At 59.2% G+C, this 27,226-nt stretch overlaps 2 protein-coding genes across 5 annotated transcripts; one reads left to right on the top strand and one right to left on the bottom strand.

Moving 5' to 3' along the window:
• Positions 1 to 79: 79 nt before the first annotated feature.
• FAM234A (family with sequence similarity 234 member A) lies at positions 80 to 20,876 on the top strand. 3 transcript variants are annotated; one of them, XM_084270894.1, is made up of 13 exons: positions 4,296 to 4,362; positions 4,444 to 4,521; positions 5,904 to 6,212; positions 7,308 to 7,424; positions 7,990 to 8,175; positions 12,589 to 12,719; positions 15,023 to 15,152; positions 15,568 to 15,706; positions 15,954 to 16,094; positions 16,497 to 16,575; positions 16,976 to 17,128; positions 17,950 to 18,052; positions 18,192 to 20,876. In XM_084270894.1, exons 3-13 carry the CDS (start codon positions 5,948 to 5,950, stop codon positions 18,401 to 18,403), a joined length of 1,656 nt encoding a protein of 551 aa, XP_084127020.1. In that variant the 5' UTR covers positions 4,296 to 4,362; positions 4,444 to 4,521; positions 5,904 to 5,947; the 3' UTR covers positions 18,404 to 20,876. The 3 variants fall into 3 exon arrangements, with proteins under 3 accessions (XP_084127021.1, XP_084127020.1, XP_084127022.1); XM_084270895.1 differs by lacking the exons at positions 4,296 to 4,362; positions 4,444 to 4,521 and adding an exon at positions 80 to 134; XM_084270896.1 differs by lacking the exons at positions 4,296 to 4,362; positions 4,444 to 4,521 and adding an exon at positions 5,795 to 5,826.
• Positions 20,877 to 22,340: 1,464 nt separating this feature from the next.
• RGS11 (regulator of G protein signaling 11) lies at positions 22,341 to 26,455 on the bottom strand (the record flags this gene model as incomplete). Of its 2 annotated transcripts, none has more annotated exons than XM_084270997.1 (16): positions 22,341 to 22,482; positions 22,554 to 22,636; positions 22,721 to 22,859; positions 22,976 to 23,063; positions 23,439 to 23,554; positions 23,670 to 23,783; positions 24,032 to 24,093; positions 24,177 to 24,206; positions 24,849 to 24,917; positions 25,045 to 25,126; positions 25,230 to 25,306; positions 25,488 to 25,546; positions 25,624 to 25,675; positions 25,776 to 25,882; positions 25,977 to 26,027; positions 26,359 to 26,455. In XM_084270997.1, 16 exons carry the CDS (start codon positions 26,453 to 26,455, stop codon positions 22,356 to 22,358), a joined length of 1,353 nt encoding a protein of 450 aa, XP_084127123.1. In that variant the 3' UTR covers positions 22,341 to 22,355. The 2 variants fall into 2 exon arrangements, with proteins under 2 accessions (XP_084127123.1, XP_084127124.1); XM_084270998.1 differs by having other exon boundaries at positions 24,177 to 24,200.
• Positions 26,456 to 27,226: the final 771 nt, after the last annotated feature.

The raw sequence follows: 27,226 nt of genomic DNA, 5'->3' as shown, positions 1-27,226 counted from the left end.
CCTGTCCGCCCGCCCCCGCCGCACTGCGCCGGCGCCGCTGCCGCCGGGCTGGGAACGGTCGTTGCGTCGCTTCCGCCGAGGAGGCGGCGGGGGACGGAGGTGGAAGTGACGGCAGCGGTGGCGCCGGGCGCGGGGTGAGTGAGGAGCGCGGCGTAGGGGAGGGGGGGACTCGGGCTGGGGACCGGCGGCGCCTCCCGGGCCGCTTCTCCGTGGGGGGCGGCTGCCGCACCCCGGCCGGTCTCCCGGCGGGGACCGGAGCGCGGCGCTGGGAGAGGCCGCGCTCGCACCGGGGCCGGCGGCGGGGCGGGGGCCGCGCTGCACCTGCGCTGGCCCGGCCCGGCCCGGCCTGGCCGTACGCGGCGGGACTGCTCAGCGCTCCCGGCCGCCGTTGGCCCGGCCCCGCCGCCATTCCCGTGCCCGCCTCCGGCAGCGCCCGAAGCGGTCCCGGGGGCGCCTGTCATGGGGCTGAGCGGCTCCCGGCACGCCGGGGAGCCCGTCGCTCTGCTCGGGCCGGAGCTGGCTCATCCCGAGCGCTCGGCAGCCCGTGGAGCCCCGCGGAGCCGCCCCCCGCCGTGTGGCAGCCGGGACGCGGGGAGGGCCCGGCCGCCGCGGCGCCGCTCCCGGGGCGTCCCGCCTCGCACAGGCTGCTCGCAGCGACAGCGTTGACCTGAGCGTGTCGGGTCGCGATCTCTTGTCAAGCCCTCCCCGCCACCCCCCGTATTGTGGAAAGCAAAAGCTGCTTTAGCGAGTGCTGGGGTCCCAGGGCCAGGCTGCCCTCCCGGGAGGCCAGCTCAGTGCGACCTGAGCCAGCTCCGCTACCCGGGCAGGGCTGGGCCGTGTCGGGGGCTGCGGGATGCTGAGAGGCTCCGCAGGGTGTTGTCTCTGTGGGTGGAGTGGGCCTTGAGTGAACTTTCTTCTTTGCATCTGTAAGAGAGGAGAAAAGCCATTCCCTGTCTGGGGAGGGAGAAAAGAGGCTGTCTTGGAGACGGCTGGCAGGTGGCTGGGCGTCCCTCACACTGCTGTAAGCCTGGCTGGGCTGTGCGGGAAGGATCCAGAGGGCAGTGTGGGGTGTGTGACCTGCAGAACACCTGCTCTGCTTAAAAACTGTACCTTCTGTTTGCCTTTTTAATAAACCTACGTGAAAAGACCACAGCCTCTCCTAAACCAAGATCTCCACAGTCCCTGTTGCAGTCACTGGCTGCGTGGCGAAACCACCGTGCTTCTGACGTGAGCTTGGGCAGCCCTGTGGGTGAGGTGGGGACATCTCTGAGGCCAGAGTTCACACGACTCACTGACTGCTGCTCTTGGGGTTGCTGCATGGGATCTGCAGCGAGGGGGGCAGCTCAGGCCCAGCGGAACTACAAGGACTTGTGAGGGTGACAGAGCAGTGGAATAGGCTGCCCAGGGAGGTGGTGGAGTCTCCATCTCTGGAGAGATTCAAGACCCATCTGGATGCCTATCTGAGTGATATGTCCTAGGGAGCTGCTTTGGCAGGGGGGTTGGACCCGATGATCTCTCGAGGTCCCTTCCAACCCCTACAATTCTATGATTTAATTCTATGACTCAGGGGGCAGCTGCCGTGTGTTTCTGGTGCTCAGTGGGCAGTACCGGCCTGGCCTGGCATCGGTCCCATGCAGTGTTAACGCTGCTCTTTGCTTTAGGGAGCTTTGCTCTTCCCATCGCTCTCCTGGAAGAAGCCCTGGATTGCATTCTGCTCTTTGCCAAGCGGATCGAGTTCCCCTGCCTGTGCTTGTCCCCTGCAAGCAGCACGTGTTTTGCCTCCTGTGCTTGAGGTGTTTGCCTGTGCTCTGGAGGAGTCTCTAGTCTGCCAGCTGGGTGCTCTGTGGGACGGGTTGTGCCAGCGCTGCAGGGCCAAGCGTTGCTCCAGATGCACCGGTGGCTCTGCGAGACCCGCGGTAGCCGAGGCGAACAGCGAGTGGGAGGGCCCGGCGCAGCTGCCCCAGGAGAACACAAGTGTTCCTCTGAGCTGGGTGCCCACGTTGACTGTGGAGCGGGGTGTGCTAAAGGCTGTGTCCTTACAAAGGCTGTAAGGATGCAGGCAGCAGCAGAGGTGCCCCAGGGTCATAAGGGGAAGGTCTCCTCGCGGCGCTTCTCCCCGCCGAGACCTTGCATCGAGAAAGGGTTCCGATCCGCGTGTGGCTGCACGCGCCGTGCAGCCTGGGTGTGCTCCGGAGGGAAGGCTCCCTGCTTGGGGAAGTCTTATGTGTTGTTTCCTTGAGGCTGGGCCCTGGCATAAGTGGGGCTGCAGCAGAGGGGACAGGTTGACCTTGCCGTGGCAGCAGGTAACTGTGTGGCGGGGTCGCTGCGGTGCCGTGCTGGCCCCGGGGTTGGGGTCGGAACAGGACAGAGGCAGCCGTGATGGGAGCCTTGTACCTTGCTCGGGGTGACACACAGAAGTTGGCCTGTCATTCATTGTGGCTTCGGGCTTTGGGGATTGCTGGCTGGTGGGGAGAAAACCCTGGAGATACCTAAACCAGAACCAGCCCAGAGCACCCGACAGCTGTGTCTGTGTTCCCAAACAGCCAGTCGGAGCCTGAGCTCAGCCTTCTGTGTAGGACACAAATGCTCTGAGTGTCAGATTTAAGTTACAATACGTTACTATAAATTTTCCAGGAAGAACTGGCACCTGGTGAGATCACACTGTGGTTTCATGTTTTAGGGGTGGCAGATGCTTTAAAACTTCCATTGCAAAGATGCTGTCACCAGTCTTCCCACACCTGACCCCTGTCAGGCCACTGGAGCCGGCTGGTGACAGTGGTTGGCCGTGGGTTTAGCTGTGGCTCAGCACTGACCGGTGCTGCACGAGCTCCTTGGGTTTGACTCCAATCAGGTCTGATCTGTGCTGCAGCTTTGGGAGGAGAGGAGTGTCGGTGCCTCACAAAGGTGAGTGAAGCTGAGCACCAGGTGTTTGCCCTGACCACCACGCTGGTGCTGTGGGGCAGGGGAAGGGTATTCATTCCTCCTTGGCTTCGTTTGGGGACCTCCCAGCTCATCCCCTTGCTGGTGGGGAGTCGCCTTCAAAGCTTGGGGAGTGGTGGAAGAGATGCAGATCCTGGCTGTACCCCAGTGCTCCTGGGGCTGTCTGGGCTCTGTTCAGGTGCGTCGTGTGCAGGTTCTACTTATTTCCTTTTCCATGAAGCCTTCCTCACGTGTTTCCTCACGGTGAGGCCTCCAGATCACAGAGAGCTGGTGCTTGCTACGAGGTCTGGTGCACACAGCAAGCATTGTGAATGCAGCAGCGCACGGCCCTGTCGCTGTGTATTTCCTTCCAAGGTCCCTGGATGCCTTAAACTTTCCGGTGAATTATTTTGTGTCCTCTACCAAGATGCTGGCTGCTAGAGGACAGTAAAAATCATCCCAAATGCACACTTATCATTTTTTCCTTGTCTTCATTAAACTGATTACCAGACTTCTTTGTTGCTCAGAGCTCAGACCGTTTCACATGCTGCCAGCATGTACTTTGGCAGCCGCGGGCGATGGGATTTCCAGCATTGTTTGAGCCTTTGCCGTTGACCTTTGTGGTCGCTGTTCTGGCACTGCCTCTCCTCTGGCAGGGGTGCAAAGGGCATTATTCAAACCCTGAAAGAAAAGAGAGAGGATTGCTTTAAAGGCAGCGAGGGCTCTTTGTGATGGGAGGCTTCTAGGGTCACCGCTGCAAAGGAAGGGGAATTGCTGGGGCTGTCAGGATAATTACTGCTTTTTTTATTGTTCTCAGCCCAGTCCAGATGACAGTGGTGTGATTTATGGTGAGTCACGGGAACACGCCTTCCGCGCGGCGTTAATCTGGTGGCCCTTTCGGAACCGAGAGGGGAGAAGCCTGGCTTTGGTTCTCAGGAGGTCTCCTAGGTGCTGGAAGTGCTCTGCTGGGCCCTGGAGGTGTCCCAGAGGGCTCCACCAGAGATTTCAGTGGGGTTGCCCTGGCGCCCTGTCACAGCCTGTGCTGTGCAGACTGGTTCTGAGAAGATCCATCTGAGCACACCAGAGATAACACGAGCCGTCTGCCTCATGCCGCGTGTTCCATGTGGAACCCACTTCTGCCACCATCTCCCACTGGGGTGGCAGCAGCAGTTCCGCTCTGGTGAATCATTTGCTCAGCCTGTGCCTGGAGCCTTGTACCTTGAACCTGCTGGAGGCCAGTGCTGGGCCAGCTCCAGTAACGGAGCGGTGCCCAGCTCGCCAGCTCAATGACCACATCAGGGTAGAGGCTGAATCTCCTCCTTTCCTTCTCCTTCCCATCTGAAGCCCTTCTGCCCTGGTCAGGTGCCTGCGGCTGCTCTGGGAACAGCCGTCCCCGTGGTGGAGACGTCTCTGGTGGTGTTGGTATGCTGATGGGAGAGGCAGGTGAGGAGGCCTTTGGAGTGAGAGCTGTAGGGTAAGGTACAAGCCCTGCATTGCTGATTTAATTGCGTTTGTATTGCGCAGCTTGAACTAAATTGCCCGGAGCGAGATCCTGTACTCAACGTGCTGCTGCAGGAGCAAGGCCGGCGTGTCCTGGTTGGAGTAAGTGCTTCGAACTTCAGCCTTATAAGTCCAGCAAGCGCCGGGGTTAGCTGGGGCTTGGCAGCAGCCAGGCTGTCCCACTCAACCCCAGCCTCGCCGTGGGCCTGCCCTGCTGCGACCTGTACCCAGGAGGGCCGGTCTGTACCCTCTCTTCCCTGTGGTGGGACAGGGTGATGCCGCTGGCTCTGCCCGAAGGCGCTCAGGCTCCTGGGGCGACTCTCAGCGTGGGTTTCTTTGAGCCTGGAAATGAACTTGGGCACGCGGTGTGACACGTAACGAGTCCTGTTGTTGGCACTGAAAGCCCAGGCTCTCTGCTGGCTGTGTCAGTGCTGTGCTAAGGCTATTTTCTGCCCGGGAAGTAAACTGCTCCAACGGACAATCCAGGCACATGACTGCTGGGGCACGGTCATGGAAAGTTGGCTTGGTTGCTGTGTTTATTTGCTCTGATAGAACTTCTTGTGACACCGCCATGCAGCTTTTTCCAAGGCTGTTGGAATGTGTTATTCTTTATTTCTTCCTTTCTGCTGTTTTTTTTAAAGACACACTATCAGAGAAACTGTATGGGAAGTGGGGTTTTATCGTTCCTGTGAGTTACAGGCTTCTGTGACAGGCAAGGATGACTTCTCCCCCCACCTTATGACAAGCGAGCACAGAACCCCTCCGTTGCTGCAGCTTGAGGTTATGATTTATGGCAGGAGAAGCTAAACTGGCAGTTGTTAGCTCTTCTTCCATTCAGATAAAGGCACGTTTGCCTGATTTTAGTCTCTGCTCACGCCTTGTTTTCCCTCTGGGGAGGGAAGCAGTCACTCTCTGGCCATCCACAGGGCTGGGTTGCTAAACCTAACGAAAGTTTCTTGGCTGAGAAGGTGTTGAATAGCTTTGCTCTGTTCCTGTGCAGAACGTGCTGGTGTTTGTTCCCCTCTTGCTCTCTCCTGGGGAAGCTTGAGTGCTCACTGCAGCAGGCACCGGCCGTATGGTGGGATATAAAGGTCACAAGTGTTTCCTTTCACCTCCCCAGCCCGGAGTCGGACTGACATGCACGGGAGGTGCAGCACAAAGCAGCTTTCAGCGTGTGTTTTTGTGAGGGAGGCCTACAGACCTGTCAGTCTCTTTGGTGCAGAGGCTTCAGCCTTCTTTGTCTGGGTCTAGCAAAGCTCTTTTCCTCCTCTGAAGAAGCAATAGTGCTTTTCCTCCATCCTGCAGTCTGTCCACATTCCTCTGGTGCCAGCAGTGCTTGTATCCAGCTCTGTGACAGTACACTGCTGTGCTGATCCTCCTGTTAAGTGTTTCCAGCGTGACTGTTGGGTAATAACAGAATGGGTTTGTTGGGGGGTTTTGATACATTCCAGCATCAATTTTAAGTGCTCCTACCGTTGTTGCAGGTGAAAAGGGAGAAGGGTGCCTGGATACCAATGAATGAGCTGTGATGGATAACAAAGACTCGGAAGCTGAGATCCACCCGCTGAAGACTGAGGATGTAAAAGCCCAAGAGAACCATGAAAACTCCGTGGAGAGAAGAATTATCACCAAGCAGTCATCGCGCCTGTCTCGGCTGTCCCGGTGGCGCACTGCCGCCTTCTTCATCTCCTTATTTCTCTGCCTGATCATTGTGTTTGCTTTCTCATTCATCATTCCCTGCCCAGAGAGGCCAGTTTCAGAAAGAACATGGTTCCGAAACTATGACAATGCAGGTGAGCTTGCTGCAGCAGAGCCAGTACTTCCCAACAGCCCTTTTCCCGTACGTGCCCCGAATTTGAGGTGCGGAGCGTTACCTAAGCAGGGTCTGGAGCCGAGCCTGTGGGGATGCTGCCCTTGGGAGGGAGAGTTCTGAATACCTGACCTGGATAAGCAGTGGCCCATCATAATTGGAGTGGCCTTCCAGGAGGTGTTTGCAGGATCCCACGGAGAAATTAGGTGCTGCTCTGAAGCGCTAACGAGGTAGCAGGCTGGTTGCATTTGAGGGGGGGGGGTGTGTGGAATAAATGGGGAAGGGTATCTGGGAAGACATCTTAGCTGAAGTCTGGGCTGTAAAACCTTCCCTTGAAGTTTGTGCTGTGGTTTGGCGACAGTTGGGTGTTCTCTCACTGACAGTATGACTCTGAAACTTCCCTCCCCCTGCCCCCCATGGCTACCAGGAAGGGAAGAAGAGGAATTTTGTCTTTTTTTCTGTTTGGTGGGTTGTTTTTTTCCTAAATCACACAAATGTGTAGTTAGTTGGCTCTTGAACCTGGGCACTGCTCCCTGGTGGGTCAGCATTCCTTTCTCTGGAAGCTTTCCTTTATCCTTGTGTGCAGTGAGCACATGCTGGCGAGGCTCTCAGTGCAGAGCTGGGGGACTGCACTTCATGTGTTCACATAGAAATCCCTGGTTCTGCTGCTCTGAGCTGAGGAAGGTGGCTTTTAGCTTAGGGTGAGAGAGCTGGGGTATCTGGGGCTGAGTTTCCTGGGGCTTCTTAGGATTTTTCTGTATTTTGGGAATAACAACCCCACACCGAGCCCGGAGTTGTTGTTTCTCCAACATAGCTCAAATTCTGGCTGCTTGGCTTTAAAAAAAGACCAATCCTCTGGGGGATGGCAGAGTTAAAATCTCCTTTGGCACTGACATCCAGTCTTCTCTACTCGTGTTGGTGCCTTTTTTTAACAGAACAGTCAGTTTGTCCCAGCACTGCGCTGCCATCGGAGATGGGGGCAGTGAGTAGGTCTCTAGGAATTCGTGTTTTGCTCCAGGCAGCTCTGTGCTGGGTGAGGCAATCCTCACCAGCCCTTGCCTTGTGATGTCTCTTACAGTGGCCTATCGGTTCCTGGCTATAGAAGATGTGAACGAAGACAAAGTGCAAGATGTCATCTTCGCGTTCAGAGCCAGCAACGGCAGCGGCAGCTTCAACAGATCCTGCTCACATGAGGGTGGGTGATATAGCTTATCTATAGAGACCTTCTAGCTCTCTATAACTTCCTGAAGGGAGGTTGTAGTGAGCTGGGGGTTGGCCTCTTCTCCCGTGTAGACAGCGACAGAACTAGAGGGAATGGTATCAAGCTGCGCCAGGGGAGGTTCAGGCTGGACATTAGGAAGCACTACTGCTCTGAAAGGGTAGTCAGGCACTGGAATGCACTGCCCAGGGAGGTGGTGGAGTCACCGACCCTGGGGGTGTTCATGGAAAGACTGGATGTTGTATTGAGGGACATGGTTTAGTGGGAGCTAGTAGTAATAGGCGAATGGTTGGACTGGATGATCTTTTAGGTCTTTTCCAACCTTGATAATTCTGTGATTCTGTGATTCAGAAACAGAAACCTTGTTGTAAAGGGGCTGTTGTTTCTCTCTTCGCTCTAATTAGTGAGGCTGCTGTGGTCCTGGGAGAGAAACCCAATCTGGCTGGGTGGGGAGAGGAGCTGGGGGAGCCCCAGTTCTCGGGGTTGTGGAGCAGCAGAGGCAGGTGTAGGTTGTGCTCCTTCTGATGGCTCTTCTCCCCAGGCCTGCCTTCTCCATGTGCCTTCCTGGCTGCCGTGTCCGGCACGAACGGCCAAGCGCTCTGGGAGACTCCCGCTGCCGAGGAGATCGAGTGGATGGAGTGCGGCGTCAGGCTGGGTGGGGCTGAGACCCCGGCTTGCTTGGTCGTAGGGAAGCCGATGTCTCTTACAGCAGTCAACCTGCAGACAGGTGAGTGATGAGCAGGGAGCCGCTGCCTTACGGGGGCCGCGCCGTTCTCTTCCTCACCCGCTGACCTTCAGACCCCGGGGGCTGGGTTCGGCGGCGTGGCGTGACTCGCTGCCTTGTGAACGATGGGCACAGGGCATTTATTATCTCAAAAGCCTTGCCAGGGCTGTTCACTGGGCTGTCCTCTCAGCCTCTCTGTTCCAAAGGCTGGGCTCTGTGGTGGTGCTTTGTGCCAGCCCCTGTGTTACCAGAACAGCTTCTCAGCAGCTTTTGAAACGGGAGAAGCAGTTGCCAGCTCCAAGTGTCACTTGATACTCCCCGGGGGTTGGAGCAAACCCGTAATGTTCCTTAATCCTTCGTGTGTGAGGGCGAGGGGTACCTGCAGTGGCCAGGGGAGTGGGAGGCTTCGGGATTTATGGGCTTAAAAATCCATGAGGAGAGCGCTCAGGATAGATACCAGTTTGGGTAGTCCTGGGTTTTGTTGGTCCCTCTGGAAAGCTGCCTTCATTGCTGAATCTATAGATGGAGAAATCCCTCGTTGTCTCCCCAGCACAGGGCTGAGGGTAAGAGTGCCTGTGCTTCTCTAGGCTGGGGCAGCCACCACCTGCTTGTTGCACCTTGAACCATCTTTGCTGGTGGGGCCTGAAATTCATTTCCACCTGGGGGGAATGGGGGGGAAACACAAATCTGTGTTTTCTGTTTCAAAGGTTCTAAACTTTGAGCTGAAGGTTCTCCCCCAGCAGCGTGCCCGGGGTCCCATCCTGTGCATCCAGTGTTGAGCCCCTCACACGCTGTTTTCTAAACACTGTGAGGGAGAACTGGTGAGAGGGACAGCTCAGAGGAGCCCAGGGAAGATCTGGTGTCACTTCTGATGTCTGGTATCGATGGAAGTGTAGACACATGGAGCTTGAAAGTGCCTGTCCTGGCTGAGATACCTTAGCACCACTTCCCTCATTAACAGGCTTTAGGGCAGTTATTTACAGACTGTTAATGAAGTCCTTGCTTTTCGGTCAGAAGGCAGAAGGGTGGCTGCTGAGCCAGGAGACAGCACGGGGAGGGGGAGCTGTGCTAAGCCACGGGGCACAGCAGCACTGCTGGCAGTGGCTCTCACAGCTCAGGAGGGCGATGGGATCCTGGGCTCCATCAGGAGAGGGGTGGCAGCAGGGACAGGGAGGGGATTGTCCGTCTCTGCTCTGTCCCTGTGAGGCCCCAGCTGGAGTCCTGTGTCCAGAGCTGGGGCCCCAGTACAAGAGAGATGTGGGACTGTTGGAGAGGGGTCAGAGGAGCCACGGAGATGATCAGAGGGCTGGAGCAGCTCCCCTGTGGAGAGAGGCTGAGGGAGCTGGGCTGGGTCAGCCTGGAGAAGAGAAGGCTGTGGGGGGACCTCATTGCAGCCTTCCAGTCCCTGAAGGGAGCAGAGGAACAGGAGGGGAATCAGCTTATTAAAAGGCAGGCACTGGCAGGACAAGGGGGATGGAGTGAAGTTGAAGGAGGGAAGGTTTAGGTTAGATATTAGGGGGAAGTTCTTTGCAGAGAGAGTGGTGAGGGGCTGGAACAGGCTGCCCAGAGAGGGGGTGGATGCCCCATCCCTGGGGGTGTTCAAGGCCAGGTTGGATGGGGCCCTGGGCAACCTTGTGTAGCTCCAGGCCTGGAGGTTGGTGTCCCTGCCTGTGGCAGGGGGGTTGAAGCTCTGTGACCCTTGGGGTCCCCTCCAACCCAGACCAGTCTATGAACAATACAGTAAGGGAACGTTCCACAGATAAATTCAAAGCAAGAGATGAAAAGTTGTTTCAGCTGGAGAAGTGAGTAGCCCAGACACTGGTGTGTTTGGTACCTTTTGGCTAAAGGGGGTTTGTAGGGTAGTTGACTTTTCCTGGGGGCTCAGAGGGCAGATCAGAACGAAATGTGTTCAGATGGGCTGAATGTGTGGCCAGGTCTGCCCCACAGTGTGTTGTGCTGCAAACAGCAGTCACAAGTCTTCAGTGGTTAATGATTCACTGTGGTGGAGGTTCCAGGGTGTTCGTGCTGCCCAGCCTCTGCCTGCTGTGGGATGAGTGACTGAGAAGCAGGCAGATTACCATCTACAGTGTCTGATGTGGGTTTGATCTCTAAACACTGATAAGGTTACTGCTTTTCTGGCCATTTGAGTTGCCTTTTAAGCCTTGCTTTTTCTTTGTTGCCAGAATAAATGACCTGAACAAACAAGACAGGACGTGTAGGGTTGCGTGGGGGACATAGAATGTTCCTGCCTGTTTTATCTTACAAGCAAACTGGGACACAGGAGCTTAAGATTAGCTGTTCCAGGTCAGAGCAGAAGTCTGCGTGGCTGGGTGTCCCACCTCTGCCAGGGCTGGTGGCTGGGCCTGGGGAGGAGGATGGGAGGTATTGTCACACCTTCCCTCTCCTCCGTATGCTCCAGCAGCCTGCACTGTGAGCCCTGTGGGCAGGTCTGGACCTTGCTGGTCTCCTGAGGGACATGGCACACAGGGGATCGCAGTGATACACGTGTGAAATCCCTTCTGTGCAAGAAATGGCTGAACAAATCAGGGCTTGGAGGATGTGTCACTGGAGGAAAGTCTGGTAACGTGGGTGAGAAGTGGAGGAACAGGGAGCAGTGAGCTCCTGTCACGGTTCTTCGTTGCTCCCTGGTTCCTTTAGCAAGCACCAGGGTCATAAACCCAAAAGGGGATAGACCTTCACACCCACTGTGTGGGTGGATGCCAGGAGCTTCCAAGGGTTTAGGAGACAAGTGGGCAGGGGCATGGGTGAGGGGTCTGACTGCTTGGTAAAAGGGACCTGCCTTTAGCTGAGGTAGCCTGTGAGCCACAGGCTGGGAGAGCGCAGGCTTTGGCTCTGCACCTTGACCCCATCCAGCCTGAAGCAGCCCTGCTTTGTGTCCTCTGCTGCAGCGTGAAGCTGGAGCTCAGCTCCACTGTCTGAAGTCCTGATTGTATTATTCTCTCTGGGTGACCAAACCCAGTGCCTTTCACACAGGTTGGATTTGCCATCTAGGCACTTGTCTGATTTCCATCCGTGCTGCTGCTGTGGCCTGGGCTGTGAGGAAGCACCCTGCCTGTCAGACAGAACAGTCCTGTCTCCCACCAGTGGAGCAGGATGGGGCTGGATCCACACAGCTCATGCTCTCCAGGGTTGTGTTACAGCATGCAGGCTTCCCAAGTCCTTTGTGTTGAATCCATCTCACTGTTGCCTGTTTTGGCTTAGCAGAGGACAGGAGTGGTTGGACTCGATGATCTTAAAGGTCTTTTCCAACCTGGTGACTCTGTGGTTAAGCCAGACTGCGCTTTTCAGGGAGTATGGTGCTTCCTCCAGAGCTGTATCCACTAACAGCAAAGAACAGACCATGGAAATGGAGATCTCATTGGCCTGGGCTTGCTGTTGTGGCTTGGGGCTGTGCTGAAGCTGGGATATAGTTATTTAAAACTTCCCTTCCTTTGCCTGCTTGTCCCTTTCAGAGGTAAAAGTCTGTGCCTGCCCGTGGTTTGCAGCAGCACTCTTCTACTCACATCTGTTGCCATAGCAACAAATCCAAGTATATCTTTTTCAGTGTCTTGGTAAAAGCTTTGGAGGAATCCCACTGGAAATAGCTCCTGCACAAAAGCATTGCAGGCAGTGTCAGGCTCTAATTCCTTGGGCTTCAGTGCAGCCACTGTCCCACCAAAGAGCAGATGGCTGCTCTGCCTCCCTGAAGTGCTGATTGCTGTGTCTGATGGTGCTTGAAGGGGAGGGTGAGCATTGCCCCCCTGAGCACCTGGTTAGTCACTTCTGTCCTTGAAAAGAGAAACTCCCACCGGTCACCCCCCAGCTCACCAGTTTCCACTGCAGACTCTGACTGGGAGGTGGCCAGCAGTCCCAGGCAGGGTGTATGGAGCAGGGCTGCTCCTCAGGTGAAGAGAAACCCACCCTGTACATGCACCCTGTGGGTTTTTTAAACAGCAAAGCTTTGCTGCCTGTAGTTACAGGTCAGACTGAAGGTGCTGTGTGTGTTCTTCAGGGGAGAGGTGGGAGGTGAGCAGAGCTGGGGCTGAGTCGTGCCAGCGTGGAACGTCAGCAGGAGGCAAGCTGCAGCAGAAAGGGTTTTGTCATGAGCAGCTGCAGTGCTGTGGTCAGAGCCCCGCTCCTTTGTGGACTTAGAATGCCTGCACAGATGGAAGCAGGCAGCAGCAGGGTTTTAGATCCCAAAGAAGGCTTCTCCATGCTGTGAACCCAGCTGGGAAATTTGTTAACTTCAGGCACAAGGAGAGTGAGCTGCTCTCTGTGCCCGAGGTGTGTGTGCACACTGGGCTGTACTGGCAATGCAGAGAGGCACCCCATGAGGCAGGCAACTGACTGCTGCACATGGCTGGCTGCTGTGCCCTTCTCCTTCTCTGAACATTTCCCAATAATTCTGTCTTCTAGGAGACGTTCAGTGGAGGCAGCCCAGTGACTTTGGAGCGAATTACACTGTGCTGACTCCCGTGTCAGCAATTCCAGATGTGGATAGCGATGGAGTTCAGGACCTGGTAATCTTTATTACTGCAGGAGATCAGGTATGTTGCTGTGACACTGTGATAACCCAGTGGTGGTCTGCAGGGCACGGCAGGAATGTTACTTGTTTTGATCTCATAGTCCCAGAGGGAGTGCCCAGAGGTCTCTGTGGGTTTGGGGTGGGTTTGTTCCCACCCCGTGGAGATACACTCCCAAAGCACTGCAAGTGTTTTGTGGTTTTAAAGGGGAAAGAAAAAAAGGAAAGAAAAGGAAAGAAGGAAAGGAGAAAGCTGGCTGGGAATCCCTCCCCTTTCCATCTCCCCCCTGGCTGCCTGTGCCTAAGGCAAGCCCAGGCCAGATGAGCTTGCAGGTTCCCAGGACTCTGCTCAGGGAGGTGGAAGTGAACAAACCCTGACAGGTCTGGCTCTGGGACCAAAGCACAGCTGGCAGCTTTTGTACCACCACTGTCCTTTTCCTGATGCCTTTTGTATTGCTGCTGTGGTTGGGTTCACAGAGCTCTCCCTGGTGTCACCAGGCTGGTTGGCTCTGACTTGGGCCCATCGCGTGGAAGAGCTGGTGGCCGTGCTGTCTCCGCTCCCACGCTGCTTTTCCTATTTCTTGGAGCAGCAAAGCCATGAAGCTGAAGGTAGTTTTAACCTAAAACCTCTGCATCTGTGACTGAGTGGCACAGCATCGTGCTCTGTCCTGCTTTGAGCCTCCTGAAGCTGGGGTTCCCTGCAGGTCTGGGGGAGGGGGAGCCCGTGAACCTCGTACCGCAGCGCTCTGTAACAAGAGGGGCTTTGCTTCCCAAGGTGTTCCTGCCAGAGTCATCAGAAATTCCATCCTCTCTGACTCCTACGTTTCCCCTCTGTTTTCTTCCCTCCTTTTGCTATCCCAGCTATCTCAAGACTTTTGTTGGTTTGAAATCTTGGGCGGCTGAGGAATGTTTGAATGTAGTCTCTGTTCTGGAGACTGCCTTTGGGTCCACTTTCCATTTAACCCCTCCAGCTATCTTGGAATGCAGTCCCCCTCCCTCCAGCCCTGGCAAACACTCTGGCAGCTGAAGTAGAAGCAGGTTCTTTTTTGAGAAATCACATAAGATGTCAGGAGTTTGAGCAGAGCTCCACACCTTGGAAGCAGCACTCCTGTTGGGAGGGAGATTCGGGACTTGGGTTTGTTGCTCACAGGAGCTGATGTTGAATGCTATGCAATCCTGCTGTTTCCTGAAGTGATGGAGCTTTGAGCAGCCTGTGGGAAGGGTCTCTGTGCTGAAGGAGTTAGGTGGCACCTTTCTTTGTTCTTTTGACCCCACCTGCTGCGAGTCCCACACCCAGGAAGAGAGGACATTCCCCTGGCTGGCGTCGCCTACTGCAGCGGGGCAGTGTGCAGGGTGCTGAGCAGGGCAGTGCACAGGGCACTGGGAGTTCTCATGCACTGTGTGACTCCCCTTAGCTCTTACCAGCCCCGGGCAGCTGCTGAACCCGTGGCTGTGTGTAAAGGTGAAGCTGGTCTGCAAGAGCTGGTATGTGTCTCCTCCCAGTGCGGGAGGCCGGGAACAGCTGGTGGATGCACTTTCTCCTTCTCCAGCTGTGTTCTGCATTCTCCCCAGCAAACTCTGCCTCTTATCCACCTGCCAGACCCTCCACGTTCACTTGGAGAGTGACAGAGTTCCTTCTCTTTCTGGGTCTCTCCCTCTGACAGCAGAGGGAAGGGTTCCTGCCTGACTCAGCATCTCTCATGGATGCCCTTTCCCTCGGTCATTTTCCCTGGTGTGCACTGCTCTCCCCAGGCTGTGACTTGCCCAGGCTTTTGAACCTGATCCTGGTTTTACCCTTTGCTCTCCTGGGTGCAATGCTTTTAGTGGATCCTGTTACCTTCCACAAAGAACATAAAGGAACCCAGCAGCTCTTTGCTGCTCTCGAACTCCCGTCAGCCTTAGCGGGAGCAGATTAGGGCACTGAAAACATTTAGCAGAGCTACCCTGTGAAGCCAGCTTTCCCCTGTGCCCATATACTGCTTTGTTTCTGCCTTTAGGTCTTCTCTGTCCTTGTCACTGCTCAGGAGGCTCAAATAAGCCGTCGCTGTCCTCAGCAGAATGGTGCTGGCTGGTTGATGCTCCCAGCCCGCGGGGCGGGTGGTTGGCAGGGGCAGTAGCACCTCAGGGCGAGTGGCTCTGCTGGAAGAGCCTTCCAGATGTGCAGAAATGCTCACAGCAGAGGGATCATCAGCCTCATGCCCACACCTCCAAACCCAGGGAGAGACTCTTCATCCCAGCCTGAGCCGCTCCCCATCAGCTGCTGCTCCCGTTGGAGCAGTAACAGCACAAGGAGGTTCTAACCCTTTTTCTAATCCCTTTCCCGTGTAGCTTCAGACCTTCATCCATTCGGGAAAGAGTGGCCAGCAGATCGGCTCCGCGGCACTCCTGAGCGTGGATGGGACCGCTCGCTACATCGGGCTGAACCTGGGCCCCGCCTCCTACTTCCTTTTCTACACAGGTAGGGATCTGTGACTCGGTGACAGCGACACCCTCCAGCAGCTCTGAAAGAGCCCTTCCCATCCTTAAAAGCCCCGTCGTGTGTTCACCTAGAGAAAGAGCTGTTCGAGGCCAGGAGAGGGGGCTTCTGCTTCAACTAAGGTTTGGGTTGTGCTGCGGCAGTTTTATTTGACAAAGATTGAGAATGGAAGGTTTAGGCAGTCCCTGAGAGCAAGTGGTTCCTGTGGAACTCTGGGATTCTGAACAGACAAGATGCTGAAAGCATTCAAAAGCAGGCTGGAGTCTCAAAATACTGCTACAACTCTGTGATGTGAGCCCTAAAAATACAGTCAGTCTGCCAGATCTGGAAACTCACAGAGTTCAGATCAAGGGCAGGATAACTGATCTCCCTCATTCTTGCTTTTTTTCTGCTACAGAAAACTCTTTGTATGCATATTCCCTGAAAGACCTCTACAGCGCAGCGACTGGGATGGAAATGAAGCTTCCCAGCCTGGAGCAGGACCCGCAGTGGGAAAAGAGCATTGACCACACCACACACCGCTTACCCCTCCTCAGGTGTGAGGTGGTGGGCTGGAGGCTCCTGATGTTCCTGACTTATGTGGCTTTTGGGCTAGGAGCACATCCAGAACTGGGGGAGGAGGCTGGTGTTGGTGGCCCGGGCAGGGTATCAGGGGGCAGGAGGGAGGGCAGGCTGGGGTTTCCCTTTTGCATTTGCTGTGCAGGGGAAAAAACCAACCCCCAAACCCCACAGTAAAACCATCCACAGTCCAGCAAGTGTAGTAATTCCTGTGTCCTTGTGCAGCTCCGGGGACATCCGCTACCTGGCAAAAATTCCTGGGCAATCCCAGGAGAACCTCTTGGTTGTAACCTCAGAGATGGCCACGCTGATCAGTGCACAGAATCTTCAGGCTTTGTGGACCCTCAACGTGTCCCACATCGTGAGGTAGTGTTCCCAGGGTGGGCTGGGTGAGGTGTTCCCAGGCTCCCAGCAGCACCCCTCTCCTGGCAGACGCTGGTTTTCACTCTGCTTGATGTGTGACAGCCCGCTCCATGGTCACACCTGGGCCACACTTACTGTGTTCAATGTCCTCTGCTAGCAAATGTGAGGTGCTGCTTCAAAGCAGAGGAGGAGCCCAAAGCCTTGGTGCTTCACTCTGTACCTGCTGCGATACAACTGTCTTAGGGCTGTGCTCTGAGCTGGGAGCAACACCTGGCTAACAGAATAATGCAGCAGAGACCCTTACTGGGGGAGGTGCTGGGAGGATAGAGGCTGCTCTGAAAGGACAAGGTATCCCTGAGCCATGAGGGTGGATTGTGATCTGTTCCTTCTCTTTCTCTCCCTTAGTGAGCCGCTGCTTGGCTACTACAAACCTGATGTTCTTGGCATTGTCCTTGAGAGTGGAATTGGACCCAACAGGAAGAAGGTTCGAGCTCTCTTCCTTCAAACTTCCCTTTTCTTCCCATGTCTCAGCTCAGCCGGGCGTTGAGTCAGGGGCAGCTGGCGGACTGTGTTACCTCTGGCTGGTTTTAGGAAGCTTGGAGCTGGGAAAGGATCACTTCCAACAGGTGACTCAAGACAGCTCAGGCACTTTAATTCTCTTCTCAGCAAGAGGCTTCAGCAACAGAGCTTTGGCCTCCTTGAAGGAGCTGCAAAACCTGTGTGACCCACCCTGGGCCTTGCAGCTCTGTGATGCTCAGCTTCAGGCGTTTCCTTATCTTCCCCTGTGTCAGATACTGGTTCCTATAGCTACTGTGGGGCAGAGACAGCTGACTTGACTTCTCCTCATGGCTTTTTTGAGTTCCATTGCTTTCTTCCCTGCCTAGGTCCTGATTGTTGAGAGCAGATCCGGCGCAGTCCAGTGGGACCTGAGTCTGAACTCCAGAGCAGAGAGCCCTGGGCCAGCCACACTTTCTACTGCTGATCACCGCTCCACCTTCCTCATCTGGGGCGAGTACCAGGTGGAGGGAAACGAAACGGTGAGTGGTGCTGCTGATGGTCACTGTTCTCCAGACTTTGGGCCAGAACTGGGTGGAACTGCCCTCTTTTCCCAGCGTACACCTTCGTGTCTGTCTGTGCTACTAATGCTGTGGCTCCTGTGCCGGCCGTGGGGCTGCTGGGCAGTCTGTTCTGCAAGGAGCCAGCAGACCTTGTGTGTGATCTGGTCTGCACTGGGTCCTTGTGGGGGCCATAGCAACGCCCCTGCCAGCAGCTGGTGGCGGCACCAGCAGCTTTTGCCTGGCTGCTTAGAGAAAAGGGGAGTGGTGGCTCTGAACAAAGCCCCCACCCTGCCTCAGGGTGGTACTGTACAGTATGCCAGGCAAGAGGCTACTGGCTGGTACCTCAGGAGTTGCTGCTGCTTGGCCCAAGTGTTCTGTAGCAGGGCTGCACACAGCAACCCCCCCAACCACGTGAATATCCCCTCCCTGCGCCAAGGTAGCCTCGGGCAACCTCGGTGGATAGCTGGGCTGCTGCACCAAGCCCTCTGGGGCAGCCTTTGGAGGATGCTGGAGCACCAGCTGAGCTGTCATCCCTTCCTCCCTAACTGCCATCCCCAAAGCAAACACCCTTCTCCTACCTGTGGCCGGCAGCCCCGCTGTTCGCAGGGGGTGTGGGGTGGGGGAGCACCGAGCAGTTGGCACAGCCCCCATGCTAGTGGCATCACACAGGGTGAGCTGGGCAGACACAGACGAGTGTCTGGATGTGTTCTCTGGAGCATGAGCACTGCTGAGCGCTGTGCCAGCCTTGTCTCCGGGCCAGCGTGCGGCTCCGTGTCCTGAGAGTGTCCCCTCGGTTGCAGAGCCCCCGGCTGCCGCTGCAGAAACTCTACCTCTTCCATCCCTCCTACACCAACGTCCTGTTGGAGCTCCGCAACAGCACAGACCAGATCGTGGCGTTCAGCGGTGAGTCCTCTCCTCCCAGTGAGGAGGTGCAGGAGGCCTTGGGGTGCCTCCCAGACCCCCTGGGCGTGCGGCGTTGGGTCTGGTGGCCGGGCTGGACACAGACCTCGGGCTGAGTTTCTGCCTCCGCTCTGCCCTGCAGCTGCACTGTTCGAGCGGAGCCGTCACGCCTGCTACGTGCTGTTGAGGGGACCTCAGCCCAGTGAGGAGCCAGGGTTGGTGTCCCTGATGAAGCGTAAGCTGAAGGAGGATGTCTCTGAGAGCAGGGTGATCTGGCTGAGCCAGGTGGCCGTGGACAGCGAGCAGTATGTCCGCGACCGCCTCTACAGGATGCGATTCCAGAGCCGAGTGTGAGCTTCCGAGGGAGGGGGAGAGGCTGCCCTGGCCCCGGTGTTGCTGAGCTGCCTCTCCTCTTGCAGCCGTGCTCTTAGCAACCCCAGTTCGTGATTTCAAATGGGAAGCTGCCTTTCTCGATCTCCAAACCAAAGCATGGCTGGCAGGGCAGCACCCCCGGTGTTTGGGGGGCCTGCCCGGGCTGTGGGGGCAGCTGCCAGCACATCTGTCCTAGGAGCTGCTGGGACTTCAGTGCTTGGCCACCACTGAAGTGTCGTCAGCTCAGGGAAGAGGGGTTTCCCCTCACTCCTCCTGTGCCCGCAGAGCTGTGCTGACTCAGCCTGCGTCGGGAGGAGAACACGCTTGCTGGGGATGCCAGAGCTGATTGTTTCCTGGGTGCTTGTGTGAGGAGTGGAGCTTCTGTGTCTGGTGGTAGATGTCCTTCTGTGCAGCTCTCCTGGCTGTGGGAGTGGGGCTTGGGTGCAGGTTGATTTGCCATTGCCCTCTCCTGGGTTTGGGCCCCTGTGGGGTGGATGTAGTGATGTGCCTGGTGTCACAAGCCAGCAGGAGTGAAATTAAAGTGTCTTTTTAATTAGAGAACAGCCTTTTCTCCCAAGAGCCACCCCCATGCCCCACTCTGCAGTCACTGGCCTGCATTAGTCCCCTCTGCTGCTTCCTTCCCAGCCAGGATGTGCAGTGCTGGGACACGTGACAGGAGCTGGTCTCCCCTGATTTACACACCAGCCTTCTTCCCTGGCCCCACTCTGACTCTAAGCAGTGTGAAACCACCCCGAGTCCCCCGCAGGCTGGTCCCTGCTGGTATGGACACTGCCACTGGTTTTGAGGTGCCAGGGGACATAGGACATGTTTTGAGTAGAAGAGGCTTTAAGCTTGCCTGGGAGCTGGGCTTGCTGCTCCCCTGTGCCCAAGTGGCAATGCCAGCGCTCCTGCAAATCCTCTGCCAGGTTTTGGGGCTGCTGAGGAGCCTTCCCCTGGCACCATTCCCTCTGCCAGGAAGTGTGTAGGCTGTGGGGCAGGTGAGAGCCCCTCGGGGCAGGGAAACGACAGGCATGGGCTGTGAGTAGCACAGAGCTCTGTGCCCCTTCCTGGCAGAAGTGAGGATCTTCACCTGCTGTTCTCTGGCCTGACCGCCAGAGGGGCTGGGGTGGGTGCCAGGGACGCAGGGGGGCTGCAGCATGGGGCAGGTGCTCTATCCCACTCCTTGATGGGCTGTAGGAACAAGGTACAAAGCCTGGAGAACCAGTCTGAACAGGCTGCTGGGCCTGAAGGGTCCCACAGCAGCCGTGCCCTGCCTGCATGCTGCTGGGCATCCCTCTGACTGGTGAGGAAGAGGAAGATGGACCGAAAACACGCCCTAAAAGTACCCCCCTCAAGCTGTGTGGTGCCAGGGAGGGGTTAGCCATCCCCCCCCCCCCCCTTACCTGGTCTCACATCGGGGCATGTAGAGATACTGTGGAAGGAGAAACCTAAAGGGGGTTGTGTGGGGTTGAGCTTTGGTTCCTCTTCTGTGGCAGCTGGTGGGTTCTGCCCTGCAGCAGCTCCTGGCTCCGGCAGCCGCTGTCCCCCAGGTCTGTGCCCACAGCCTCGGCTCGCCTGGCCACGCAGTGAGAAGCACTGCCATGTCTGCAGCCAGCCTGGGCACTTACACCCTGCTTCTCACTGGCCTGGCAGGAGCCTGGACGGTGCCCCAGCTCTGGGGGATGAGGGGGACAGGTAGGATGAGCAGAGCCCGGTCCTGGGGCATCTGGGCTGTGCAGGAAGCCGGGGATGCTCCCAACCCTCAGAGCACCCTGGGCTCCAGACACTGAGTTTCCCTCTGTTCCTTGCTTCCTAAGCTGTTTCCTGGGGAGCAGCAGGGTCTCCCCTGCTCTGTCCCCTGTCTTAGGCTGGGGCAGAGCCTGGTGATGGGGGCCAGGCAGCAAGACCCCCAGGCTGGCATGCCAGCGTTGGGTGCAGGTTGTGTCCTGCTGCATCCCCCTGGCATGGAGCAAGGTACCCACTCCCTACCCTCCCAGCATCTCAGCTCTCCCTCTCCAGTCCCTCCCCAGACCTGACCTTTCCCATCGGCACACTGAATGTTCCTTCAGGAGAGCTGTATTTTTGGCTTTGGGAGTGGGGGGTGGGCTTTTCTGGCTTTTAAGTTCTCCATTAACGTTTCCAAATACTTTGGAAACACAGATTTCCCTGTGGCAGCTCCATGAAACACATCGGTGCCAACCCAGCACCTTCCTAAGGCAGCAAATCCCTCCCCAGCTTACTTCCCCGTGTGGTGGTTTCTCTGCAGTGTTTAAGGAATGACTTTGTGCCTTGACTCAGTGCCGGGGTGGGGGGGATGGCAGCTCTCACCGTGTCCTCTGCCAGCCTGGTTCCCAACACTCAGACCGTTTGGCTCGTTAACTTATTGCAGTTGGTGCCCCGCAGGACTCGCTCCGAGCGGGACGGTCCCAATAAATCCTCTTTTGCATTGTTTGCATCCCCGTGTTGTGCCTGAGGTTGGGCAGGGCTTTGGGAGGAGTTTGGCAGCCCTTTGTGTGACTCCCTGAAGGCAGAAACCCGCTTTTTGGATGACTTGTCTGTCCTGGTGATGCTTTGAGGGCTCTGCCCCACTGCAGCTGAGGGGAGAAGGGAGGCTGGAGTTAGGTAACAGAGCTGGGGCAGCCCCTCCCTGCCCCTGCTTGGGGCTCTGTGACCTGGTTTTACACCCCGGGTTCCTGGTGCAGTCCATCAGCATGAAAATCTCACTCCGGGGCTGGGATTTGGATCAGGCTGGAGGGAGATGCACAGCGGGCGCTGCCTCCTGGACCGTGGGACCATCTGTCACTGCCCAGCGGCTGCCAGCGCCGCCGGCCCCAGCTCCATCCTGCACCCAAGGCTCCCACAGTGTCCCTGCCCCGGCCCTGAGCTGCAAAACGGCCCCTGCTCCAGGCTGGGGGTCCCCAGCTCTGCGGCAGGGAAGGATGCTGTGGTCCCCAGCACCCTGCCTGTCGATGCCATGTGCTGCCTGGGGGTGGGCTGGGGCTGCTCAGGGGCTGGGGTCTGGGGCTGGGCACGGGCGTGCACCAGCCCCCCTCTCCTTTATATAACCATTAATCCCCTGCAGCTGGGGCTTGGCTCCAGGGAAGAGAATAATCCTGTCGCCAGATCCTCCATCTCTGCTCGGATTAACAGGCCGTGAGCTGGGAGAGCGGCTCAGCTGCCAGCCCCACTGCCTGCTGCCCGTGCCAGCTCCAGCCCCCCCTGCCTGATGCCCCTACCAGCCCCAGCCCCCCTGCCTGGTGCCCCTGCGACCCCCAGCCCTGCCTTCTGCGTGCCTATGCCAGCCCATGGTGCCCTTGCAGCCTGCGTTTGCTGGCTGCCCACCCCCCACCCCATCCTGCTCAAAAGGCCTTTTCCTCCCCCCGTGGGGCTGTACAGGGGTGCACCAGTGCTGTAGGGCCCCAAGTGCCAGCTCAGCTGTGCCAGGAGGGCAGCAGGGGTCTGGTTTTGCCCCTCAGCGTAAGCAGAGCTGTGGGTGGTGGTTGTGCCCCCCACCCGGGCACTGCAGGGCTTGCTGCAGTGGGGTGGCCACCACTCTGTCCACCCCCACCCCCCAGCCACCTCCTGTTTTCCCCTCTCCCCAAAAACCACAGGAGCCACAGTGTTCCCCCACGGGGGCTTTATTGTCCCCACAGCTTGTGCCTGGGGTGGAGGTGGTTGCAGAGAGGGGTGACCCCGCACCAGGCCGGCTGGGTGCGGGCTCCCCAAGGGAGAGGAGGGTGTGGGGAGATGAGCAGGGGCTGCAGGGGGCCAGCCTGGCCGGGGTGGGGGGCTGCTGGGGGGTGTATGGCTTCTTCCTTCAGTGCTACTGCCGGCAGGGTCCTGCGGCGGGGCTGGGCGTGCTGGGCAGGGGCTGCAGCTGAGCCGGAGGGCATCGGGCTGGGGGGGGTCCCACATTGGCAGGGAGATGGGACCCTCAGCTCTCCTCCTCGGGGACAGGGGCAGTCGCAGGGCCCTTGCTCCTCTCCTCAGCATCACCCGCTGGCAGGAGCAGAGCAGGGCTGGGGCTGGAGTGACGCTGCTTGCGCATGAAGGGGAAGACCCTGCGGGCAGAGAAGGGTCAGCGCTGGCCAGGACCACCCCAGCACCCCGGGGGTCTGGCCCGTGCCCTCACCGCTTCTTGGTCTCCGGAGGGATGACGGCCTCAGCCAAGAGGTTCCTGTAGAGCTCAGACTTGAGGAACCGTGGGTAGGAGTCCTGAGCGAGCAGAGGCATCAGGCTCCAGCCCGACCCACCCCTGCCCTGCCTAGTCCAGCCCACCCACCCCCTGCCCTCACCCACCTTCTTCATCAGCATGTAGATGTGCATCTGGGCATCGTCCATCACGTATCGATGGGGCGTCTTGATGCCCTCCAGCGTCCGCTCCATGGTCTTGCTGTCGATGTTCACCCAGCGCGTGGCCCCGGGTGCCAGGAACTGCCTGGGGAGCCGTGGCCAGCAGTGAGCACCCAGCCCCACGGTGGGACGAAGCTTGATGCTGGCCTGCTGACCCCCACAAACCCCAGCTCCCCAAACCCCCACCCTGCTGCCACTCACTGGTAGATGGAGTCCACAATCTCGGGGATGCGGGACTGCTCCCCGTAGCGCAGCTCCTCACACGCCTCCCAGAAGCTCAGGTTCTCAGCTGGGGAGGGGGACAGGGTACCAGGTATAGGGAGATGGCCCCCCCGCTCCACAGCCCAGACAGCTATGGGACCAAACCCTCAGGGATGGGGCCACTGGCAGGGAGTGGTGGGTCAGGGGCCGCCAGGATCGATTGGTCAAGAGTGGCTGGAATGTGAGGATGTGGTGATGGGTTTGGGGATGCCAGGATGGGAAAGGGGAGGGATGATGCTGGGATGGGACAGCAGGTGTGGTGCTTCTGTGGCAGGGCGGTGGGTTAGGTGATACCTGGACACGGTGGTGGATTTGGTGAGTCTGGAAGTGCTGGGATGGGGTGGTGGGTTTGGGGCACTGGGGTGGGGTGTTGGGTTGGGGGATGCGAGGCCAAGCTGCTCACCACTGAACTCCTTCTTGAGGAAGTCAAGGAGCTGTGCCCGGCCCAGGGGGTCGGTGAGGAGCTCACTGAAGTTGAAGCCCCAGCGCTCCACACGCAGCTTCGTGGGGGTTGGCACCCTGTGAGGACACCAGCATCACGCCTGGCAGCAGCCAGCCTGCTGCTTGCCTGTGTGACCCCACACCCCATCCTGTGGGCTGGGGCCAGCAGCTGGCAGCCCCTGCGGGTGCTTACGTGGGGGCATTCATGGCCCAGTACGTGGTGTCGTCCGTGATCCAGGGGTTGCTGGGCAGGCAGCCAGACATGATGGGGTCATGGGGCACGTACTGCTCACTGAACTTGATGTACCTGCCAGGAGCAGTGGCTGGAGGTGGCCAGAACCACCATCCTGCCACTGCCACTGTCCTCAGCCGCCGCGGGGACATGATGGGGATGTGCTCTGGCTCCACAACAACCCCGGGGAGCCTGAGCTCTGCTCCCCACTGAGAGCGATGGCAGCAAGGTGCCAGCAGCTGTGGTGCTGGCAGCCAGCCACGGGGATGCTGGTGCCCCCATCACCCTGCCAGGGACCCTGCCCGCGGCCGCCAGCCACTCACCCCTCGAGGCAGATGGAGGACTTCACCCTGGTCCTGGCCATGGCCTTCCTGCAGTACTCGATCTGGGGTTGGCCACGGGGGAGATGTCAGGGGGGCCTGGCAGCCCGTGCCCCCGGGAGCCACCCCCACGTCTCACCCCGCTCACCTCCCGCTTGTAGTAATCCATGTTCTTGGTCTGCAAGAGATACGTGGGGCCAGGTGAAGCCGGGGCAGAGCCGGGACGTTGTGTCCACCAGCCCTGCCCAGTGCCACCATGGGCAGAGACCTGCGTCTTGGCCCGGCACCCCATGGCCCATCCCCGTGGCCTCCAGCCTCATCCCCACACCCCTCCTGGCTCAGCCAGCGCAGCCCATGGGGTGAACCCCGGCATCCACCCCCCACCCCGGCACCGACCCTGGGTTAGTGACACTTACGTGGGCAGAGGACACAGCACAGGGCGCAGAGAAGAGAAAGTGGGCAGTTAGTGAGGGGCCGGGCGGGGGGCCGGGGCGGCGTTAGTGGGGTGAGGACACGGGAAAGGGCTCAGGGGTGTCTGCAGGCACCCCAGAGTGCCAGGACTGGTGTGGAGGGAAGATGGGGCCACAGACAAACACAGGGATTCCCCGGCTCAGCTGGGTGGGGGGACAGGCAGGACACAGGGGTGTTAGCAGAGTCACGTTCCCCCCCCAACCCCCCCTGCCCCCTCCAAAAATACATGGGCAGAGCCTGGGGTGGGATGGCTGGGCACGCACTGAGGCAGCTCAGCACCCCAAGCATGCATGGGTGGGTACACCCTGTGCCCACTGGCAGCCCGGGGGGTGCCTGACCCCTGACTCACCAGCTGGACACGGGTGGTGTGGCGGTTCCTGCGCTCAGGGCCCTGCTCCAGCACGTTGGGGGCTCCCGGCTGCAACGACAGCGTGGCACCGGGGGCTGGCGGGACCCCCAGCCCTGCTCCCCCCACACCAGGGTGCCCCCCAGGGCTGCACCCACCAGCCTGGTGCCCTTTGCCCCCACTCCCAGCCCATCCTTACCGGGGGCCGGTTGACGAGCCAGTACGCCTGCTCCTGGCAGTCAATGACGATGCGGTCACCCTTTCGCCGCTGCTTGGCCGCCCTGGCCGTGCAAAGGCAGAGGGGAGGCGCTGGCACCCCCACACCTGTGCCAGCACCCACGGGTGTTCCATGCCTGGCGGCTCCAGGGGTGTGGCAGCACTCACCGGAGCTGTTCCCGTGCCTGCATCACCACGAAGTCCCACGTGTGGTTGATGCGCTTGTGCAGCAGGTTGTAGTTGTCCTGGGGAGCAGCAGCGGTGGCAGCGTCACCCCGTGGGCATGGCGACAGATGTCCCCTCACCTGCCTCCGGGTTCCACCACCCCTCCAGCACCCCAAGGGTGAGCCCCACACTCCCAGATGAGCTGAGACACACATCCCCCCCGCCCCAGTTCATCACAGCTGTGAGGAGGGCACCGCTCACCTTCTCGTGCTCAATCAGGTCACCCTGCTTGCGGATGTTCTTCTTGGCCAGGTAAATGGCTGCAAGTGGATCAGCAGCACCTCAGCAGGAGCTGAGCAGTGGCTGCAGCCCGTGCTGGTGGCACAGTGGCACCTACCATAGTCCAGCTCCGTAGCCGGCCACTTGGTGCTGGTCCAGAAGTACGGGGTCTGGAGGGAGTGGGGAGAGCAGCTGAGGTGTACCCCGTGGGGGAACACAGTGCCCAGCTGGGGGGACACCCAGGCACCCGCGCTGCCAGCGGGGCCGTACCTGGAAGCGGTAGGGCGACTCGTCTGCCCGCAGCACCAGGCTGCGGGGGTCTTTGAGGGGGTAGATGTAGCCGTGCTTCACGATGAGGTTGCCGAGGTGCAGTGACTCTGGGGAAGTGGGGACAGGAGCAGGGGCTGCACCGGGGCTCCACAGCCCCAGTCAGCCCCATAGTGGTGGCCGGCTGCGCTGGGGGGCACTCACCCTCCTCAGAGATGCCGTACTTCTGGATGAGCCACTCCACGATGTCATTCCCTGGGGAGCAAAACAGCATCAGTGGGGGGTGATGGGGTTCTCCCCTCCAGGACCCGGGGCACCCTGGCATGGCACAGCAGGTGCCAAAGGGGGAGTCACAAGGGGTGACAAGGCCCCCGCCAAGGACGTGCTGGGCCGCCTGCCCCAGCCAGCGCCCGCCCCACTCAGACGATGCATAATTGATCCCAGCTGCAGCACTTGAGCACCCGAGGCTGCAGGGAAGCGAGTGGCGCCGGGTGCCACGGGGCTGGGTGCTGGGCGCTGCCCGGGAGCACCCACACGCCTCCCCCGCCCCGTATGCCTCACGGGCCGCCCCACCGCGGGGACCCACCTGTCATGGCATGGGGGATGACGGTGATGAGCAGGCGCTGGTTCCTCATCTTGATGCCCATGTCAGGGTCCTGCATACTGACGATCATCCGCTCCATCTGCCAGGCAAGCTCAGCCCCCGGCCTGGGCACAGCCCGGCTCCCCCCTCCCTGCCCCAGAGCACCCCGTAACCATCCCAGGGGCAGCCCGGCACCCCGCAGCCTGACCTGGGGCACGTAGTGCCTGGCCCGGGCACAGCCCTGCACCCCCGCGGGGCACCCAGCAGCCGGGGTCGGTGCGGTGCCGGAGGCGCGGACACCCAGCCCGCCCGCAGCCCTTGCCCGCGGGGTCCCGGCTGCGGGGAGCGAGCGCTGCTGGGGCAGGGGCCGAGCACGGAGCCCGGGGAGCTGTCGGGGGTGTCCCCGCGTGGGGCGGCGCCCGGGGCCGGGGTGGTACCCGCCGTCCCGCGGCACACGGGATGGTGTCGGTACCCGGACCCCGGGGATCCCGGGCGCCCGTGCTGCCGGCGGTGCCCGCTCCCCCGGTGCCCGCTTTGCCCACCGCAGCGCCGGTGCCTGGTCCCCAACGGTCCCAGCGCCCTGGTCCTCTCGGTCCCCGGTTCCCGCGGTTCTCGGCACCGTGCCGGCTGCCCGCCGCCCGGTCCGGAGGGGTGCCCGCTCCCCGTGGGGACGGTGCCGGTGGCGGCTCACCTTGCGCAGACAGGGCATCTGGAGGCGGGGGTACCGGCCGCGGGGGCCGCCGATGGGCATCGCGGGTGCGCGCCCCGCTCCGCGCCGCTCCGCCCCGGCCCCGCCCCGGCCCCGCCCGGACACCCCCCCCGCTGCCGCCGGCCGCGCCGGGAGCCCCGACGGGTACCCCGGGACGCGCTC

Source organism: Gallinula chloropus, assembly GCF_964237585.1.
Source record: "Gallinula chloropus genome assembly, chromosome: 15".
Taxonomy (NCBI): Eukaryota; Metazoa; Chordata; class Aves; order Gruiformes; family Rallidae; genus Gallinula; species Gallinula chloropus.
Note: the sequence above shows the minus strand (reverse complement) of the source record. Positions and strands in the feature narration are given on the sequence as shown.

What these genes read in the sequence shown, in the direction of transcription:
- FAM234A (XM_084270895.1), top strand. Translation starts at nt 5,948, where the DNA reads ATGGATAACAAAGACTCGGAAGCTGAGATCCACCCGCTGAAGACTGAG. An exon ending in CAGATCCTGCTCACATGAGG is followed by an intron (nt 7,425 to 7,989) that starts GTGGGTGATATA and finishes TCTTCTCCCCAG; the next exon opens with GCCTGCCTTCTCCATGTGCC. An exon ending in AACGTGTCCCACATCGTGAG is followed by an intron (nt 16,095 to 16,496) that starts GTAGTGTTCCCA and finishes TCTCTCCCTTAG; the next exon opens with TGAGCCGCTGCTTGGCTACT.